Source organism: Camponotus vicinus, unplaced genomic scaffold, assembly GCF_025532165.1.
Source record: "Camponotus vicinus isolate PSW18456_S1 unplaced genomic scaffold, iyCamVici1.0 SCAF_11, whole genome shotgun sequence".
Lineage (NCBI taxonomy): Eukaryota > Metazoa > Arthropoda > Insecta > Hymenoptera > Formicidae > Camponotus > Camponotus vicinus.
This window is the reverse complement of record NW_028141947.1, coordinates 13,993,532-14,013,072: the sequence shown is the minus strand read 5'-3', so window position 1 is coordinate 14,013,072 and position 19,541 is coordinate 13,993,532. Positions and strand designations below refer to the sequence as shown.

At 26.5% G+C, this 19,541-nt stretch overlaps 1 protein-coding gene across 7 annotated transcripts; it reads right to left on the bottom strand.

Annotated features, from left to right (window-relative positions):
* Nucleotides 1-65: 65 nt before the first annotated feature.
* On the bottom strand, nucleotides 66-13,382 carry Nedd4 (E3 ubiquitin-protein ligase Nedd4). 7 transcript variants are annotated; one of them, XM_083081461.1, is made up of 17 exons: nucleotides 13,319-13,382; nucleotides 12,846-12,955; nucleotides 12,023-12,233; nucleotides 9,637-9,837; nucleotides 9,369-9,529; nucleotides 8,822-8,987; nucleotides 8,578-8,696; nucleotides 8,370-8,496; nucleotides 7,032-7,181; nucleotides 6,141-6,191; nucleotides 5,773-6,049; nucleotides 5,609-5,667; nucleotides 5,440-5,505; nucleotides 5,132-5,361; nucleotides 4,926-5,047; nucleotides 4,180-4,819; nucleotides 66-3,869 (listed from the first exon to the last, which is right to left on the bottom strand). In XM_083081461.1, the coding sequence occupies exons 3-17, from the start codon at nucleotides 12,173-12,175 to the stop codon at nucleotides 3,767-3,769; spliced, it is 2,625 nt and encodes an 874-aa protein (XP_082937587.1). In that variant the 5' UTR covers nucleotides 12,176-12,233; nucleotides 12,846-12,955; nucleotides 13,319-13,382; the 3' UTR covers nucleotides 66-3,766. The 7 variants fall into 7 exon arrangements, with proteins under 7 accessions (XP_082937587.1, XP_082937588.1, XP_082937589.1 ...); XM_083081462.1 differs by lacking the exon at nucleotides 12,846-12,955 and having other exon boundaries at nucleotides 13,319-13,337; XM_083081463.1 differs by lacking the exon at nucleotides 13,319-13,382 and having other exon boundaries at nucleotides 8,822-8,975.
* Between the last annotated feature and the right edge of the window lie 6,159 nt (nucleotides 13,383-19,541).

Below are 19,541 nucleotides of genomic sequence, written 5' to 3'. Positions count from 1 at the left end.
CTAAATTTTTGATAGTCACAATTTACGATAAAAATATTTTTAAATTTACATACAACATATAAAAATAAATTAAACAAGATGTTTACTGAATCTATGTGAAACTTGAAAATAGTATTCTATAGGTTTACAATTTCAGGATTACAATAATTATATATTAAGCAAAGAACACAGAAAAAACAAATCAATACTGAAACAGATACGTCTCGAAAAGTATAAAGTTAAAATAAATTGAATAGAAGTTATAAAGTAAATCCTTTTGTATTCACACACACACACACACACACACACACACACACACACACACACACACAGAGAGAATGTTTCTATTGTATCAGCTACACGAAAAAGAATTAAAAGTTACGTCTAAATATGCAACTTTTTAATATAATTTATTTGCATATATAGTCTGGTTTTCCACAATATTATATAAGAACATAATTTGTCTCGTAATATTAATTTCATTAAATATAATTATTAATGCTTAAAATTCATGATTGAAAACTCCACCATTTCGTTAGTATAATAATTAATAATCATAACGTAAGGGCGTAGCACGATAAGCATATTTTTTTACGTATTTCTCGTTGCAACTGCGATATAGAAGCGCTCGTTTATATATATATATATATATATATACACACGTTGTAATATATATATTACAACGTATTTGTATATATTTTTTTGTTATATTTACATATGATTTAATAAGATATAACATAATTAAGTCACGCATTTCTTTCAGTTCATGCAGACGTAAGTAAATAAAACATATGTGTACCATTGAGCTAGCTTAAAAACAATTAAGTCTCTTTCTGTCTTCATAAATTAAATAAGACATTGATAGTGAAAATTGACGTATAGATAAAGACGCTTTCTAAGTGTATATAGACAAATAATAGCTATCTGACGCAGCAATAAGCTCAATGTATCGCTACATCGGTAAATAATGATGCAAACATTAAGTAGATATGTTGTAATGCGTGATATAATTATCATAAGGCATTAAGTTTTACGAGTTAAAAATATTTATATAGATGAAGCATATAAATGCCATCATTTTCAAACAAAACATCTATCTATGATAATACCTATACATTTTTAAATCTTCCTTTTTGATATCGTCACAATTTTTACATGTAAATACAACTTTAACACGCTGGTTTCTGTAAAAAGATTTATGCATAGAATACCAAACGCGATTATTAAATTCATTAGATATCTTATCATTAATACTTTTTGTATTTATAACTTTTTATATAAGGAGAATATAATACAAGAAACTACATTTTTTTAATATAGAGCATATATACTTAATTACAAAAATTTATGAGTCTCTGCATCATATTGTGACAATGTTCTGTAAGTTCAATGATTACATACAGTATGTATTGCTCGACTATTGCAAATTATAAGAAAATTTCATACAGTATGTATTAAATAGTATTATATTTAAACAAATAAGGCAGACTTAGAGAACATTGTACTGTACACGCATATACAATGACAATTTTATTCAATTTTCATTTTAATTTATAAAGATTAAATTGCGCATTATTCGTTTGTTGCTTCAATAATGAAATCAGTTTACTTGCACTTTATAATATATTAGATTACACTGATTTAAGCTTGTGATCTTTCAACTAAGAAAAATACTAACATATTAAAAAGCTTATACACATATCTTTCTGCAAATCTAATATGAAGATGAAAGAGTATAAAAAGATATTCATTTACCAACGAATCATTAGCGCATTTTATTATCATAAAAATATCTAAGATTATACGAACGAGAGACTTATTCAAAATAAGAAATCTCATAATCAGAATTTAAGGCCACAAAATTTCTGCCATGACAATATTATTTATTATCTAATGGGACGTATCCGCGCGCGCGCGCGCGCGTGTGTTTACAATAAAATAAACTGTACAAATAGGATGGAATGTTATATAAACTCTGTGTCTTTCAGAATGTATATTAGTTTTGTAAATAAATGTTATATGATACAAGATAGGCATTTTTGTATTTGACGTCAATTTTGTCATTTTCGATTATTAACAAAGAGTAAATTTACATTATTTTGGAAATTATTTTGAATGTTATTATATATATATATATATATATATATATATATATATATACACACCAGGATATATTAATAAAAAATGTAAGTGATTAGATTTTAAGAAACAATTTCAAAGTATGTTTTTTCATTTAATAAACTACGCAAATATATTATCTGAGCACAATATATATTTTTAAATTATTATTGAATTTAGAAGAATGAGCAGAAAAAATTAACGGTAATTTGTAACCAATTAAATTAAATTCTTAAAGTAAATTTTAAACATTTAATTTCTTAATAATCAATATAATTATTTTATAAATAAGTTTCATATGCAATAACTTTACATGTTAATATATAAAAAAATTTTTTATTATGATTTATTTTAAAAATTATATATGTTAACAGAAAAAAATAAAATTTTTATTAATTTTAGATTTCAAGTTGAACTTTTTCTTCTATAACATAATTAACGACAAAAAATATATATTTATATTCTTCTGTACACATACTATATTCTTTTATAATAGGATCTCTATGTGCATTGTCACACATTTCTTACCATTATATAATAATTAAATTATTATATAATAATTAAATTATTATATAATGATCATAAAAAGGAATAATGTATATAAAGAAAAAAAAAATAAGTCAGTTTACATCAATATGTATATGTGTGTTTGTTTCCTTTCTTTTTAACAAAAGACAAACAATTTATATAAATATTAAAAATTTGCACGCTATTAAAGTTAAAAAAAGAAAAGAATTTGATATGCCATAAAAATATAAAATTATAATATAATATCTCAATATTTATAATATAAGTTTGATAGCGGAATGCTTTTTAGAATAACAATTATAATTTTAAATATTCTAGATACATGAAACTAGAGATTAAATTCTTTAAAAATTAAGCAAACGTTAGTGGTTCTTTTAATCAAATTTATCAAGTGCAAACTTTTAAGTGCAATTTTTTTAAGAATTTAATTTATTGAGCACGACAACATTATATCATATTAATATCATGTGTAAAAGTGGAAAAAAAGTATGTATATGAGCATAGATATATAGAGCATTTGTTCTTTCTTTTTCAAGTCATAGACTATCATTGATTGTTCTTTTTGTTTTCAACCAATTATGTATGACATTTTAGTTTGTCATAGTTCATATATAGTTTTGATATATAGTCATTGCCATAAATCATATTTCATATAACAACACTTTAGCATTAACAAATAAGAACAATCAATTAATAAATCAATATCATAATTATCACATTATTATAGCAGCCAAATCACTTCTCAAGAAATCCTAAAGTTGAGATAATAAAATATGGCATGTCTTTAAAAGTAGATTAGTTATACAATTGCATTTCAAAGATTTCGAAGCAAATATTTTTTATTAAATATAATGGATATCTTTCTTTTTTTTAAAGTTCAACATGCTGAAAGACTTGAAGTTATTATATAAAGATTATTCAAGTTATTTGGAATAATTAAGCAATTTAATTTTTTGACATATCATTCCTGTTTTAATGTTGTCGCTCTTAATTACAGGACAACTAAATTCTTAAAGTGCAAAAACTTTTAAATAGATACTCATATTAGGATATATATACTTCTCTGCGTACCTATAGATATATATGTAATATATACATTTTTTTATATTACAGATATCATCATGAATAAAGGTATTTCGTGCTAGTCGACTCCAGCAAAGCCTTGAGAACCTTCAATGGCTTTAACTAGCTTATCCCTGAGTTGTTGATAACTTTTATATGGTGGAAGGTCAATACGATTAAAACTGAAACAATTTTTTTTATATATTGCTACATATAAATATTGTGTATATAAATATAAATGTATATATTTAGTATATAATTTATAAATTGTGTATATAATCTTTTTTTTATGTATAAATTGTATATATAATTTACTAATTTTTGTAGTGATAAATTTATATACTAGAAATTAACATAACAATATTAATGAACAAAATTAAAAAGTAACCATATATTTCTTAAAAAATAGAAATGAATAAAATAGATAAAATATGTATTTAAAGTTAACTAAAAAGAATTTTAAACGAAATACGTGAATACAGTAGGACTTACCAAGTATGAGCTCTTGGATAATTTTCTGGTGTACCCCACCTCTCAATTGTGAATAATTGCGGTCCATTACTACCATAAAGTTCTTTGAATCCATTCATTGGAACACGTGATGTGCCAGTCACAAATTGTAATAATCTAGAACGCATTTCATTGCTAAATGACAAAACGACTCTCCAAAACCATTGTACAACAATGTGATTTGCATGATAATCTCCTTTATATAAAGTATTTTGTTTCCAGTCTTTCACATCAATATGCTGTATACCACACATCAACAATTCTAGTTCATGTTCATCAAATATTTTCACCAATGTTGATGGTATAAGAGCGTTAAAACCTTCCAAAAAGGCATTCATTTGTTCTTGCACACGAGATACAAACCGCCATTGTATGACTAAACTTATATATTCATCCTTATTTTCATCAGTTAAAGGAATATTAGCACCATCTGGCTTTAACTCTCTTTGAGAAGTGTGACCAAAGCTTTCTTCATCCAGACAGAAAGTGAGTTCTAACTCACTGGGATCATTCTCTTTAATCCATAGAAGAGAGTTATAATATTCCGAATCAACACTCTCCATATCTTTCAAATCAATTGGTTTACCCAGCATCATTTTATAAAATGGTCGAATAAAGAAAGCTGAAATAAATGGAGGATATGTAAATACCAACATATATAATAAACTTCACAGAAATCTTTTATACATATTTTCTTTTTATGTATAATATCAATTCTTTTTTTTTACCATCCAAAAGCTTGCCATGATAAACAGCCATCCCTGCTATACGTCCAATAAATTTAAAGTAATTCAAATGCTCCTCATTACATACACCAGAACAAGGATTAATTTGGAGTGTATAATTGTCTCTAAAATTTTAAATGAAGAAATATTGTTTATTTTTGTCTTATATTCATAAATTACAAGCATCAAAACAGTATTTTTATACTTACGTTGCAGAATATTCGAAAAGTCCATAATATGGATTGAACATTTCCTTAGACAATAAGAAGAACCATTCCCTTGCAAGGCCGCCATAATCTAAGCCTATTTCACCTTCAAATTCTACCCACAGTTTCGTCTTTAGAATATCGACTCGATTAACAGAACTTATAATACGATACGAATCTTCCAAAATATTGTTCCGTCCAACTTTTATCTCAAACTTATTAGGAACATTATTCTGTAATAAGATGTTATGGATATAATAATAAATCTATGTTTGATTAAAATTGTATAATATAAGCATATCTATACATACAGGCTTTCTTAATTGTGATTTTAGATATTCATATTTACGCTTGTAATCCCTAGAATATGGTACGGCCTAAAAAATATAAAAATTTATTCAATATTTTAAGTTTAAATAAACATATGTTATATTTTATAGCTATATAAAAGATATGCATAAAATATTTATAATCACGTACTGGGCCAGCAATTTGAGGATTGGACATACGTGGGTCTTCCCATTGTGTTGTCCTCGTATCTGTACAAAAAAAAAAAAAAAAAAGGAGAATAAATCGAAGTGCCATGATATTATCATCATTTAATTCAAACTTTGATTTATAAAAGAAAAAAATTATATACATACTATGATCTATAAAGAAAATTCGTCCATCAGTATGGACTCTTTCTTCCCATCCTTCTGGAAGCGGTCCTAACTGATCTATATCACTTCTCGGTGTCGTCGACGGTGCAATATGATTAGGTATAGAACTTGGTCTTCCTGTTCTAGGATCAATCCAAGTTGTTGTCCTCTCATTGTGATCAATAAAAAATATTCTACCATTAGGTGCTACTTGCATGCCCCATCCAGGCGGCAATCCTTCATCATTGGACATGGGAAGAGTAGGTTTGGGACTTTCACTCTAAAATTTTTATGATAGAATAACAGAGAATAATTGAACATATATGTTATATAATATTATGAGTGATTTAATGGAACATATATATCGATACCTGTTCTGATGAGCGTCTTGAACCAGCTGGACTATCAACATTATCGTCAGTCTGTAAATATAAAGTAAACATATATTTGCATATTATACAAATTTCAATAAAATAGGTACACAAAATGAAATTAATATGCATATTATAATATATATATATTATATTATAATACAACAAACTAGTGCGTATAGTATATCTTACAAGAATATACTTTTGCAAAATTGAATTACTAAACATATTTTTTCTATTATATGTGGTTTATGATAAATATATATGATGAGAAAAACTCGTGCCAACTTTTATAAATACAAAAAAACATTTTTACAAAAGAACTTTTTTAAAATATATAAAAATTACTAAAATTAAATAGCATACTAGAGATATTAAATTGTAAAGCAATAATACAGATTAAAAAATATTTGCATGAAAAATAAAAGCCTTTTGCAGTTACAATTCTATTTTTAAATTATTTATATTTCGTCCACTATATTACAAAAAAGAAAAAATTATAAATTTCACCTGATATTATATTTAAACTGTAAACTGTAAAATTTTTTAAAATATTAGATATTTTAAATATATATTTCTATATTTAAATATATCTTACACTGCATAGAGATTATAAAAGAAATTAGAAATTAGATATACAATACATATTTTTTTGTTTTATGTAGCTTAACTATATCAGTATCGAATATGTCGGACTAAAGTGATGCATAAAATAAAACATACATGTGCTATTATTAGATTTTATAAGAAGCAAATGAAAATATATATGTAAATATATATATATATATATATATATATATATATATATATATATATATATACACACACACACACATATATGGTAAGCGTAATACTCAACAAAAAATGTAACAACTTTATGGATATTAATACCTGCTCTTCAGATTCGCTAAGGTAGCCACGTTGATCGACAGAACGTCCAGAGTCTGAAGAAGTATCCCCAATACCCCCTCCCCTATGATTCCCACCCTCACAATCTCTTGCTTCCGAATCTTCATCGTCCTCGCGTAGAACTTCACCATCCTTACACACACATGCACAAATTTCTACATACTGCATGCTAATCGATACAAATTGTATAAATATACTAATTTTGAAATTTTATATATACATGTAAAGAATTTGTTTTTAACCATTTAAAAATAAAACATAAATTAAAATTGCTTCTTAATATAATTAAAATTTGATTAATATTTAATATTAAACCGTTGGTATTTACTAATTTGTGTGCAATTAGAGACTATATTTCTATTCACTACATTATTTACTAAACACATTCCTACATCAAAAGAAATGCAATAAGAAACATCATTATGCACAAGGAAATGTTGCATACATCTGAATGTGTTCTCAAAATGAGTGTTAAGTTTGAGTTTTTGTCAACATTATAACTAAATGTTTATATATATATATATATATAAACATTTAGTTATAATGTTGACAAAAACTATATGTATGTATATATATATATATATATATATATATATATATATATATTTATATACACATAAAATAAAATAACTTCATAAAAAATTTAATTTATTAAATAGCAACAATGTTTATGTTTCTTTATAAATACATTACTGAATTATGTTTAGAAATCCTCTTATGTTTTTTATGCGCGTACTTTATAAAATATAATATTTTTACAAATAATGAAAAATATATATTAATTACATTATTTAAGTATATATTAAGATATTTTGTGCGTGTGTGCGTACGAACACATATCTTATAGATATGAATATAATACAAAAAGATAATAATGCCTCTGTCAGCGTGGAGATTTGAAAGCAGAGAATATTACTATCTACTACACGGTTAGTAAAAGTATAAAGAAATGTAAAATTATTTAGAAATATATAAAAAAAAACATTTTTTTGTTTATTCTTATTTGCAATCTAATAAACTCGAGAATTTTCTATATCATAAAACAAATATAATATATGTAACGTTTATAACATAATGGAACAATATTATATAAATGACCTTAACTTAAATCATATTCAGAGAAAAGAACATGATTATTAAAATATATTCAACTTAAGTATTTCTTTTAATAATGTTTCCTATATAAAGAATTAGTATATATTACTTTCTTTTACTTAAAATATGGATGTGTTGTGAAAATTTATGCAAAGATAGCAGTTTAAAATTGTAATATAGAATTTTTGTAATGTGAAAATATATCATATATTTAATATAACTTACCTGATTTACTACCGAATTTCTATGCCGACCTTCTTCATCAGCACTAATATGAAACCGCCGTTGAAATTCAGTAGCCGCTGTATCCAAATTACGTTGTTCAACAATTCCACTCGTCGCTGTTGTATCTCTGTTTACAATAAGGCGATATTTTGTAGTTAAACATAATACTTCGAAAATCAAATGATATCAAATAAACACTGTTACATACGCTTCTGGCCGTTCCCATTGTGTAAAACGCGCTATATGATTAACATAATATGTACGGCCATTTGCATCCTGCCTTTCTTCCCATCCCGGTGGTAATGGCCTATTAATTACCATTGTAATCTATACACATACGAAAATATTTCGAATTATTAAAAAATATACAATTGTACAAAAATTCTATTATTTTTCGAAAAATTGTCACAATTTATTGCAACAAATTTAAAATATGATATATTTATACATACATTTGCAGCTTGTTCTACTGACATGTTATTTTCTGGCTGTACTAATTCCCACCCGCCCGAATCTGACACATCTCCATTATCATTTTCAATACTAGATGAGTCGGAAATGTATGCATGATACAGTTCCAATGTTCCCTTAACTCGCGACCGCTGACTGGAATGATTACTAGCCATATTTTCATAAGTTACTCATTTTGCATTTGCAAATAAAAAAATACAAAGCAAACAAATTTTAATGAAATAATATTAATATAATATATATAGAAATTGCATATTTTTTAATTATACAAGTTCAGATTAAAATGCAAATTATTGAAAATTTAAATTAAGTTGATCAATAAAATATGATTTATATTTTATTATGCTTATTTATGCTTTATTTTGCATTGTGCAACTGGTTACAAACTATAACATATGTTAAGTAATTTCAACTTAACTTGCGATTAATTATAAATAATATAAATTAGATCAAAATGTGTAATGTATTAAATTAATTGTTAAAGAATATATGCAGCTTGAAGCAAAAAAAGTCATTAAAGATGCTTACCTACGTGGACGAAGTACATAATTCCTAGCAGGAATAACGCGCCCTTCTTGTTCCTTTGGTAAGTTAATCAATGTTAGTTCCACCATACCAAGAAAATCATCCCTTGTCAATCTATTTTCATCGAAAACTTGTAAAACCAATTTGTGTTCTACTGGTTTTACCTAATAAAAAGAGTTATTTTAGTAATATATTGTACATATATAAATTAAAAATAATACAAAAATATCTTAAGAATTTATATATTGCACTTCTTATAAACTTTACTAACCCTAAATATAAATTCTTCTTCCCAGACAGGATTCAACGTCTTCTTTTTAGTTCTTGTGAGCGCAGAATCGACTGTCTGATCGCCATTTATCGTATTCAAATCAACGCGTACATAGGGATCACTTGCACCAAAAATATCTTTCTTAGCTAAATGATGCCCAGCGATTACTTTTAATCTCAGCTTGCTCGTTGTCTCATCTCCCTATAACGTAAATAAAAATCATATACCAAACTAATATTTTATAGTTAACAAGATGATATTAATAAAAATGATATGCAACAAACTTTTCATAATATCAATAAGAATATATCAAAACATATATTTGGTATCTGTACTTTTTTTCCAGAGAATATTTTTATATATACAACTATTCGAAACATTATTACAATTAAAAATACTTAAAATAATTTAAAGTTATAAAACTACAAGCTTTAATTGCACAAATATATTACAAACAAATTATCTTTCAAGTTGACATTATCATAATGGCAGACAAAAATTTTCTTGAAATGTTGCATTACATTGCACAAGATATATCTCCAGACAATTACATCAGAAACTTATTTCAAAAATCAATATTGTTCATTATAGTAATAACGAAAATCGTCCATTATAGTAATAATAACTAACAAATAATAACACTATTTAAGCTATGCAAAGAACACGTGTCGAAGAAGGCAGGTAAAATACTGCTCCATTATGAATGAGTGTTGATATAAAATTGACATTGATAACTTTTTTCGATATGGTACGGACAGATTGTTGTCATCATCGCCTCGTGACACATGACGTTGGTGAAAATCCACGATGTAAATCTCGATGATTCCGCTCTTTGCGAGAAATATCATCGAAAAAAAAAATAACTTGGAAAGAGTAACTCTCGGTGCGCCTTTATCAGTCGCCCAGAAAACCCAACCTGTACTTGTCAAACTGTCAAAGGAGAGTTACGTACGGAATCGCCATCGACCCCGACCGTCGGATTGTAACCATAAACATGTTCCTCTGCCATTAACGTTTCGTGTGCTCGCGATTGGGATCTAATCGCCGCGACCGCTCCTTCTTATACAAATTAACAGGCCTCACAGTTTCTTATGTGCCATCAAGAAACCTATATATTTTGTGTGTTAACCCCTCTCCACGACTATTGCGCGACCGAGACGGATGTGACATGTGCGCTTCCGGATACAAAGATGGCTAGCTTCCTTTTAAATATTCAAAAAGCGACAATCTGTCCAATCGCATATTTCATTAAACAAATATAAACTTCATGCGAAAATCATTATTATCTTGCGTCAAATCTCCGCTATAATCCCTTTGTCAAACAAGACATTCTTTATTAACAGAGTGATAAATAGTAAATATGAAAGGTTTGCAAAAAGTTCGAAAATAAGATGCGATAAGGCATAAAATTGTTTGCATTTTCATATATATTATATATTGTATTATATCTTAATTAATAATTAAATATGCAATTAAATATGCAAAATATTCAATCTTAATTAATAATTAAATATGCAATTGATACAAAAATATGTTCCGTCTTAAAATAAAAATATTTTATTTGCCAATACAAAATATAAAAATTATTTTAAAAATATTTTGATATTTCGAGAAATATATACGACTTTATCACTCAATATTTTAAGTGCCACAACTGGAATATATAAAAAATTATTGTAAAAATTCGTAATCTCATGTTGTTATCTTGTTGTTAGAACCATGACAAAACTTAATTTCGAAGATTATGATTAGAACAACGAAAATTTGCAATAGTCATGAAAGATATCTTTGATTTATGTAACATCTGACTTAAACTTCTACAAATTTGACAAGGCTATTTAAATATCAATAAACCTCCTACAGCTTACTATTTAAGAATTAGGAAACCTTTTATATGCTTTCACATAATAGTTCTCATATATCGCGTCATAATACAAAGAATTACGACACTAGAAACTAGAATTACGAAACTAAGAAAAAATCTTAATGAAAATCTAAATATATTTTATCATGATTTTGCAATGTAGAATATAATGCATTTCTAAAATAGAGATAATATACTTTATATAAACATTTTTTTTTAAGCTGAAATTATAAAATTTACATTTACAATCTCTGTCTCTCTCTCTCTTTTTGGAATTTCGTGACTAAAAAATATCGTTATAAATACACAGTAGAAAGTTTTAAGGTAATTTTTAGATTCACAAAACTTTTTTTTATTTCTTTTTATAGCGTAAAAGAACGCGAGTACTGGCTACAGTACTTTGACAACTTTCGCGCCAAATATGTATTATCTGAAAAAAATTTACCAAGAGCTAGATAAAAAATACTTTTTGAAAATCTTAAAACTTTCTTAAATTCGTATATACATATTAATATGTCTTACCGAAGGTTCTGATAACGATACTCGACCAAGCTGCGCATTAACTTCTGCTACACGTGATGCTGAACGATGCTGTGCATTCCAGGTATAAGCGCGTCTTCTAGGAGGGAGCGAATCAACGCCGGCATAAATCGGATATGTCAAAGTGCCTGGCATCTTTTATTCTTTCTTTATATCTTTTCAATGTTACACACTAATCTCGGACTCATCGATTCTGAACAAACATTATTTTTTCACATTACATATGCATTAACTTTTCATTAAATTTTTTAGATTTTTTTCATTATGGATTGTGCAAGAATAACATTAAAGAAAAAATATATAATTTATTTATTTTATGATATCAATATCATATCAATAGATTTAGAGTTTACTTTCTAATTTCTATTATCATATATTTTTTTTGCTTTAATATATATATATATATATATATATATATATATATATATACATATCTTTATTATTTATGACCTCTATTTTTTATATTTATATATCAAGATTGAAGAACATGAGTTTTAAATAAAGTTATATTTTTGTATATATTGCTTTAAATGTGATTTTTCCATGCATATTTTAACTAATGTATTATTTTACGATATAATTAGGGAAAAAAAACAATATAAAAAAACAACAATGAATTGCAAAAAGCGACAAGTCTATATATCATAATAATGATGTATTTTCCTATTCATATATCAATATTATATAGTATATGAAAGTCGTAGACTCTCAAGATAACATCATATGACTTTTGTGACAAAAGTAAAGTTTCAATAAAACTAAAATTTCCAAAGTGCAATATTTCCTAATCAATTTCACAACTCACTTATAAATCACATGTTGCAGCACCGATCTTTGCACTTAATATCACGATCCTCGCAGAAAAGGCGAACGTATATACAATACAATTGTTCGTACTCGCACTCGCTTGATTCACTAACGCGAAGAAAATGTTAAAGTTTTAGATAAGCAGTATCATAAATCATCGTAGCGATAACGGCCACTACGACATGCAAGGAAGGAACTTGTAAATGACGATAATTACGTGTGCGTGTATTTGTATGTTTGTATGCACAGGTAATCGCGTTCCATAAACTGCAGCTTACTTAGCAATTTGCGAATATGCAAATTTTTTTACTGCAAGAAAACTGCCGAAATATATGTGTAGTTTTTCGATATATCCAAATCTTTAAAAAAATTTTTTTGTTTTTTATTTATTTTATACCGACTTTTATTATAAAAAAAGTGTTCATTTTTAATGCATTTATTTTTTTTTTAACTATATTACCCTGACATTACCTATTGTGCTCCAAAATTGTAACAAGATAATGTTGAATTAAAAAGGAAATATATAAGTTTCAAAACTGTGTTTTCCTCTCCGTTTTAATTGGCAATGTGTCATTTACAAATGAAAATTTAGTACTGCCAAAATCTATATCAAGAACATACTACAGTAAAGGAAGCGCCAACTTAAAGGTCTATTTAGATGAAATTACATAGCCACAGAGAGTATATGTACAGATAGATAGACCAATCACAAATCTAGAATAAAGGACGTCATATTGTTGCATCCTGAATATTAGATATCTGATTGGTCATAGTTTTTTTATAATTAATCTCAGAGAGAAGACTGAGAGATGTCATGGCCCACTTTTAGGTGATCCCTGGAAGCGATACTCCCTCTATGGACATTAAAAACATGGACATGAACTACAAAACCAATGTCCACGAATGTTCTCAGAGGGTAACATATATGTCCCTCTAATAATATAAATAATATAAATAAAAATATAAATAATTTAATTAATAATAATTTATTATATGAAAATATTAGTATGTTCTCTCTTTTCATGCTATTATTTATTTATTTATTTATGTGTCTTCTTTTTCTTTTTCTCAACATCATTTATTTATTTATTTATTTATTTATTTAGTTCACTCTAAGTTAGTCTTTTAAAATGCAAAACTAAATATTATAAAATTTGACTTCGGAAAAGCGCGGTAAAACTATCGAATAAATTCAAATCATTAGCATAACAAAAGGTTCCGTGATACATCAATCGTTTAATAATTAATTTAAAATAAAATATACCTGTATAATTTAAAATTCCGCGTGTATATGTAGTACGTAAAATATTTCGGCGGAGAATTATCAATAATATCATGTTTGGCCTTGGCGACGTATAGGAAGCGCGCTATACATGTCACGGCTTTGTCATCATTCGCACGGTACACTCGAATAATAAAGTAGTAGTGTGGGAAACGCTTCGTATATTATCAAATTCTTTTTCCAACCCGATCGTGATTAATATTGCAACATAATTCGTTATAATTATTATAATTAACAAGTATCTTTTGATTAAATTTTTCTAAAAAGCAAGTATAAATTAATTATTAATTAATTAATTATTTATTAATTAAACAATAGTTATATCACGATTTTTCATTACTTTAATTTTTAATCTTACGAGATTTGTATTTTATGCATATATACGATATATATACATACATCAATAGTACTAGTGCTACTCGCTCTGCTTATTACTGCTATATTATTAATTTTAATCTCGTATAAATGTTGCTCTTATGATATAATAAAGTACGAATTTCATATGACTATTCCGCGATCGAGAATAGCATGCAAAATGTCCCACGTATTAGACTATGGTAATTAATCGTATTCTACTAATTGTAATTAATCGTATTTACGCGGATGAGTGTCACCAGGAAACAGTGAAGAATATACAAGGGAGAAAAAAAAATCTGGAAAAGCATTGGACAACGTACGGAACACATACACATATGCGATAAGTAATTTTATTATTTATCATATTTATATATTATTTTCACACATAATAAACATTGTTTGTTCTTTTTTCATTGTCTGGATAGTGATTCATTCTAAATTATCATGCAGTATAACGTATATATAATATATAAGACACATATAATATGTATATATATAACATACATTCCACATTTTAATTTCAAATATTTAAAATTATAAAATAAAATAAAATATTTTTATACGAGATACATGAAAACTATGGATATATTAACATTTAATAGATACATTATAATATATTAATATTTAATTATAATAATATTAACATTTAATAGATACGTTATAAAATATTTTTTATAATATATTTATTTAGATATTTTATATATAAGAATTAGATTTCTTATTCATTACACTTTTTAAAAGTTATACTCAAGAACAATTTTTTTAATAATTGTGCAATTGATGATATTAAATATCTGTTCAACGGACAAATAAAAATATAAATAGGGCGTAATAATTAGTTTCTCAAAATCATTTATTTTGGACACTTTGCTTTATATAAAAGGGATCTGTAAAAGTACTGTTTGTTTGCATGCTTAATTTGTGCTTGGCGTTTATATTTATAACAAATAATCAGAGGAAGTTCTCGAAATTGTCATTAATATTACTGCGAGTCATTTTCCTCTTTCTCTCTCTCTCTTTCTTAAAAAAAGAAAATTATTTAGATGTCTTATTTATATAATAATCATAACATATATGTAGATATTATACAAAAAAAATATTAACTTGACTAAATATGCTTATTTCGTTATTGTTTTCAGTCTGACAGTCAAATCGCAAAGCCGAGATTAATATAAAGATTCGTGATACATCAATCGTATAGTAAATTAATCAATCATTTAAAATACTTCTCTAAATTAATTTAATATTTCGCGCGTATATGTATACTATATATAAAATATTTTTGCAACAAATTAATAATAATACCGCGTCCGATCTTTGCAACATATAACGCATTAATATTTACATATTTGTTTTAGTTATTATTATCATTCGCGAAATGAATTCGAACAAAATAGTGATGCGAGGAGCTTCATCAAATTCCTTTTCTAAATGCGATTGATTTGAGAAGTATATTAAGAAATAATTTGATATGATTATTACTTAATTTTATATATGCTAAATAATACGCAAAATTGTGTCGCGACGATAGATTTTAAAATGCATGTTTAGCGATGTGCACAATTTAATCAAAAATCAAAGTGATAGAAATCTACGATAATAAATAATCATTTCGTTGCAATCTTTACGGACAATAATTATTATTTTAATGCTTAGAGTCACAAATATATTTCATCCGTGTTACTTTATCGTTCTACTTGACAATATAAATATAATTTGGATTATGAGAGAACACGAAGTAAAACATCTCACAATCGAATTATAGATGCAAATAATTAGCATAACGGCTCCGTGATAAATTGTTTAATAAATAATCAATTTTACTCAATAAATTAAAATACTTGTATAATTTAATATTCCGCGTTAATGCATATTTTATAATATATAAAATATTTCAGCAACGAATTATCGATAACGGTGTTCGACTTTGACAATATAAAATATAAACAGTAGCGCGCTACATTACGGCTTTGTCATCATTCGCACGGTGACTCTCGAGTAATAAAGTAGTGATGAGAAACGCTTCGTATATTGTAATTTTTGTACTAAATACGATTACGATTAGTATCGAAACATAATTTGCTATAAATATTAATAAATATTAATTAATTAAAAATTAATTAACGACATAAAACTGTATCGCAACGATAAATCTTTATCGAATCGCATTCATTCATTACTGCGAATAAAAATTGAAACAGGGGATACATAAAAGGGCATAAGAGAATTAATTATGTTATGACCTTTCAATCATATTGATGCTTATTATAATGATATTTTCTTAACAATATTAGCATTAAATATATTTTGACCAACGCTTTAAATATTCTCAATCCTTGTTAATTAAACAATATACAATTTAATCGAGAATCGATAAAATGATAGGAATACAAAATATTAAATAATCATTTCGATCATTGTGATCTTTACGGACAATAATTATTATTTTAATACTTAGAGTCAAATATATTTCACCCATGTTACTTTATCGTACTACTTGACAATCTAAATGTAATTTGCATTATGAGAGAACACGAAGTAAAACAATCGAATTACAGATGCAAATAATTAACGTAACAAAATGCTCCGTGATAAATTGTTTAATTAATAATCAATAAATTAAAGTATTTCTGTTATTTAATATTTCGCGTTAGTGTATATTTTATAATAATATATAAAATATTTCAACGAATTGTCGATAACACGGTGTTCGACTTTGGCAATATAAAATATAAACAGTAGCACACTATACGTTACGGCTTTGTCATCATTCGCACGATGACTCTCGAGTAATAAAGTAGTGGTGAGAAACGCTTTGTATATTGTAATTTTTGTACTAAACACGATTACAATTAGTATCGAAACATAATTTGCTACAAATTTTAATAATTAAAAATTAATTAACTTTTGATAAACGACATGAAACTGTATCGCAACGATAAATATTTATCAAATCGTAATCATTCATTACTGTGAATAAAAATTGAAACAGGGGATACATGAAAGGGGACAAGAGAATTAAATATATTATGATCTTTTGATCATCGATGCTTATTATAATATTTCTTTAACAATATTAGAATTAAATATATTTCGACCAATGCTTTAAATTTTCTCAATCCTTGTTAATTAAACAATATACAATTTAATCGAGAATCGATTTAATGTGATAGGAATCCAACATATTAAATAATCACATCGATGTTTGCAATCTTTACGGACAATAATTATTATTTTAATACTTAGAGTCAAAAATATATTCCATCCGTGTTACTTTATCATTCTACTTGACAATCTAAATATAATTTGGGGGGGGGGATTGAGAACACGAAATAAAACAATCGAATTATAGATGCAAATAATTAGCTTAACGAAAGACTTCATGATGAATAGTTTAATAAATAATCAATTAATCTTAATCAATAAATTAAAATTCTATAATTTAATATTCCTCGCGCAAATATTTTATATTACAGAAAATATTTCAGCAACGAGAGAATTATCAAAAACACTGTTCGACCTTGATAAACAGTATAGCGCTATTGTTAATATGTTACATGGCTTTATTATCATTCGCACAGTAACCTTGAGTAGTGACGTGAGAGACGTTTCACATATTATCAAATTCTTTCTTTACATAGTCAACCTTGGCGATATAAACAGTACCGCGGTAATGTTTCTAACTTACGATCATTCGCTCAGTGGCTCTTGAGCAGTGAAGTAGTGATGTGAGACGTTCCATATATTATCAAATTCTTTCTCTAAACATAATTGCAAGTGCAACGAGGAACTTTTCGTGAATGAGTGTAAGTGCAACGAAGAATTTAAATGAGTGCAACGAGGATTGGAGTGCCACGAGGAAAAAATGAAGAAAACAAAAGAAAAAAAGGAGGTCTTGGAAATGGATGGATCAATAAGATATGATGTAAGTCATTAATATTTTAATTATTTATCATATTCATTATTTATTATATTGTTACGTCCCCGCGTCCCATCCCCCTGGATGTATTCGCCACCTGTTGAATTCTTTCGGCGGGAAGTACGTCGACGGAAGAAGATCATTTCCGCGCGCGTTGTCAAGATGTTGTTATAAACAACGACTGTCAGAGAGTCTGAGCCCAGCTGTCAAGCTGTGAGGACGCGCGTCTATCTGTGATCCGTTTTACGATTATTCTGAATTCTTGTATGTTACTCGTGGTTTATTAAAGTTCTTATACCTTAAACCGCGTTATTATTTACTGCGCGAACGTCAGCGTGTGCCAATCGATTGTGTCGCGCGCGTTCGATATATATCGTTCCGCGAACGCAACAATATATAAATTATTTATCAATAGTATATATTGTTGTATAACAACGATGGTCAGCTGAGTCGAAGAATAGCTGTCAAGCTATCCGGACGCGTTTTACATTACGGGTTGTTATCGTGAGATTTCCCCTGTTATTATTTGTTGTTTGTGTATTCTGTGTTTCTAATTAAAGTTCTTAATTTCCGTTAAGAGTGTCTTATCTTACGCGGTCCGCGAGTGCCCCATTGTGTTGAACGCGCTTCGATATCTCGAAGTCGCCGCCGCGGACGTAATAATATTCAAAATATACATATTTCTCGTTTCGTTTTATTTCTTTGATTGTGATACAATAGTGATTTTAAATTGTGTAACATATGTAATACATATACTTATAAAAAATATTCCATTTTATTTTGAAATAATTAAAACATTTATAAAATGTTTATTAATTAATATTTTCAGATACTTCTTATATTTTACAAAATATTTCATATTAATATATTTATTTAAATACTTCATATATAAAAAAATAGAAATTTTTTATTTATCATATTTTTAAGTTTATATTTAAGAAATATAAATTATTTTGTAATTACGCAATTTATAACATTAAAATATATATATTTAAAAGTAAAAATGTAAAAATTAATTCCGCGCAATAATTAGTTTTAAAATCAATTATTTTGAACATTGCTTTATATAATAGATTTTCTCTTATCTTTTATATTTTTATTTATCGTTTATATTTGCGAATTAAAATTTATATAGT

What these genes read in the sequence shown, in the direction of transcription:
- Nedd4 (XM_083081461.1), bottom strand. Translation starts at nt 12,175, where the DNA reads ATGCCAGGCACTTTGACATATCCGATTTATGCCGGCGTTGATTCGCTC. An exon ending in TATCGTTATCAGAACCTTCG is followed by an intron (nt 9,838 to 12,022) that starts GTAAGACATATT and finishes TTTACGTTATAG; the next exon opens with GGAGATGAGACAACGAGCAA. An exon ending in CTTTTCGAATATTCTGCAAC is followed by an intron (nt 5,048 to 5,131) that starts GTAAGTATAAAA and finishes TTAAAATTTTAG; the next exon opens with AGACAATTATACACTCCAAA.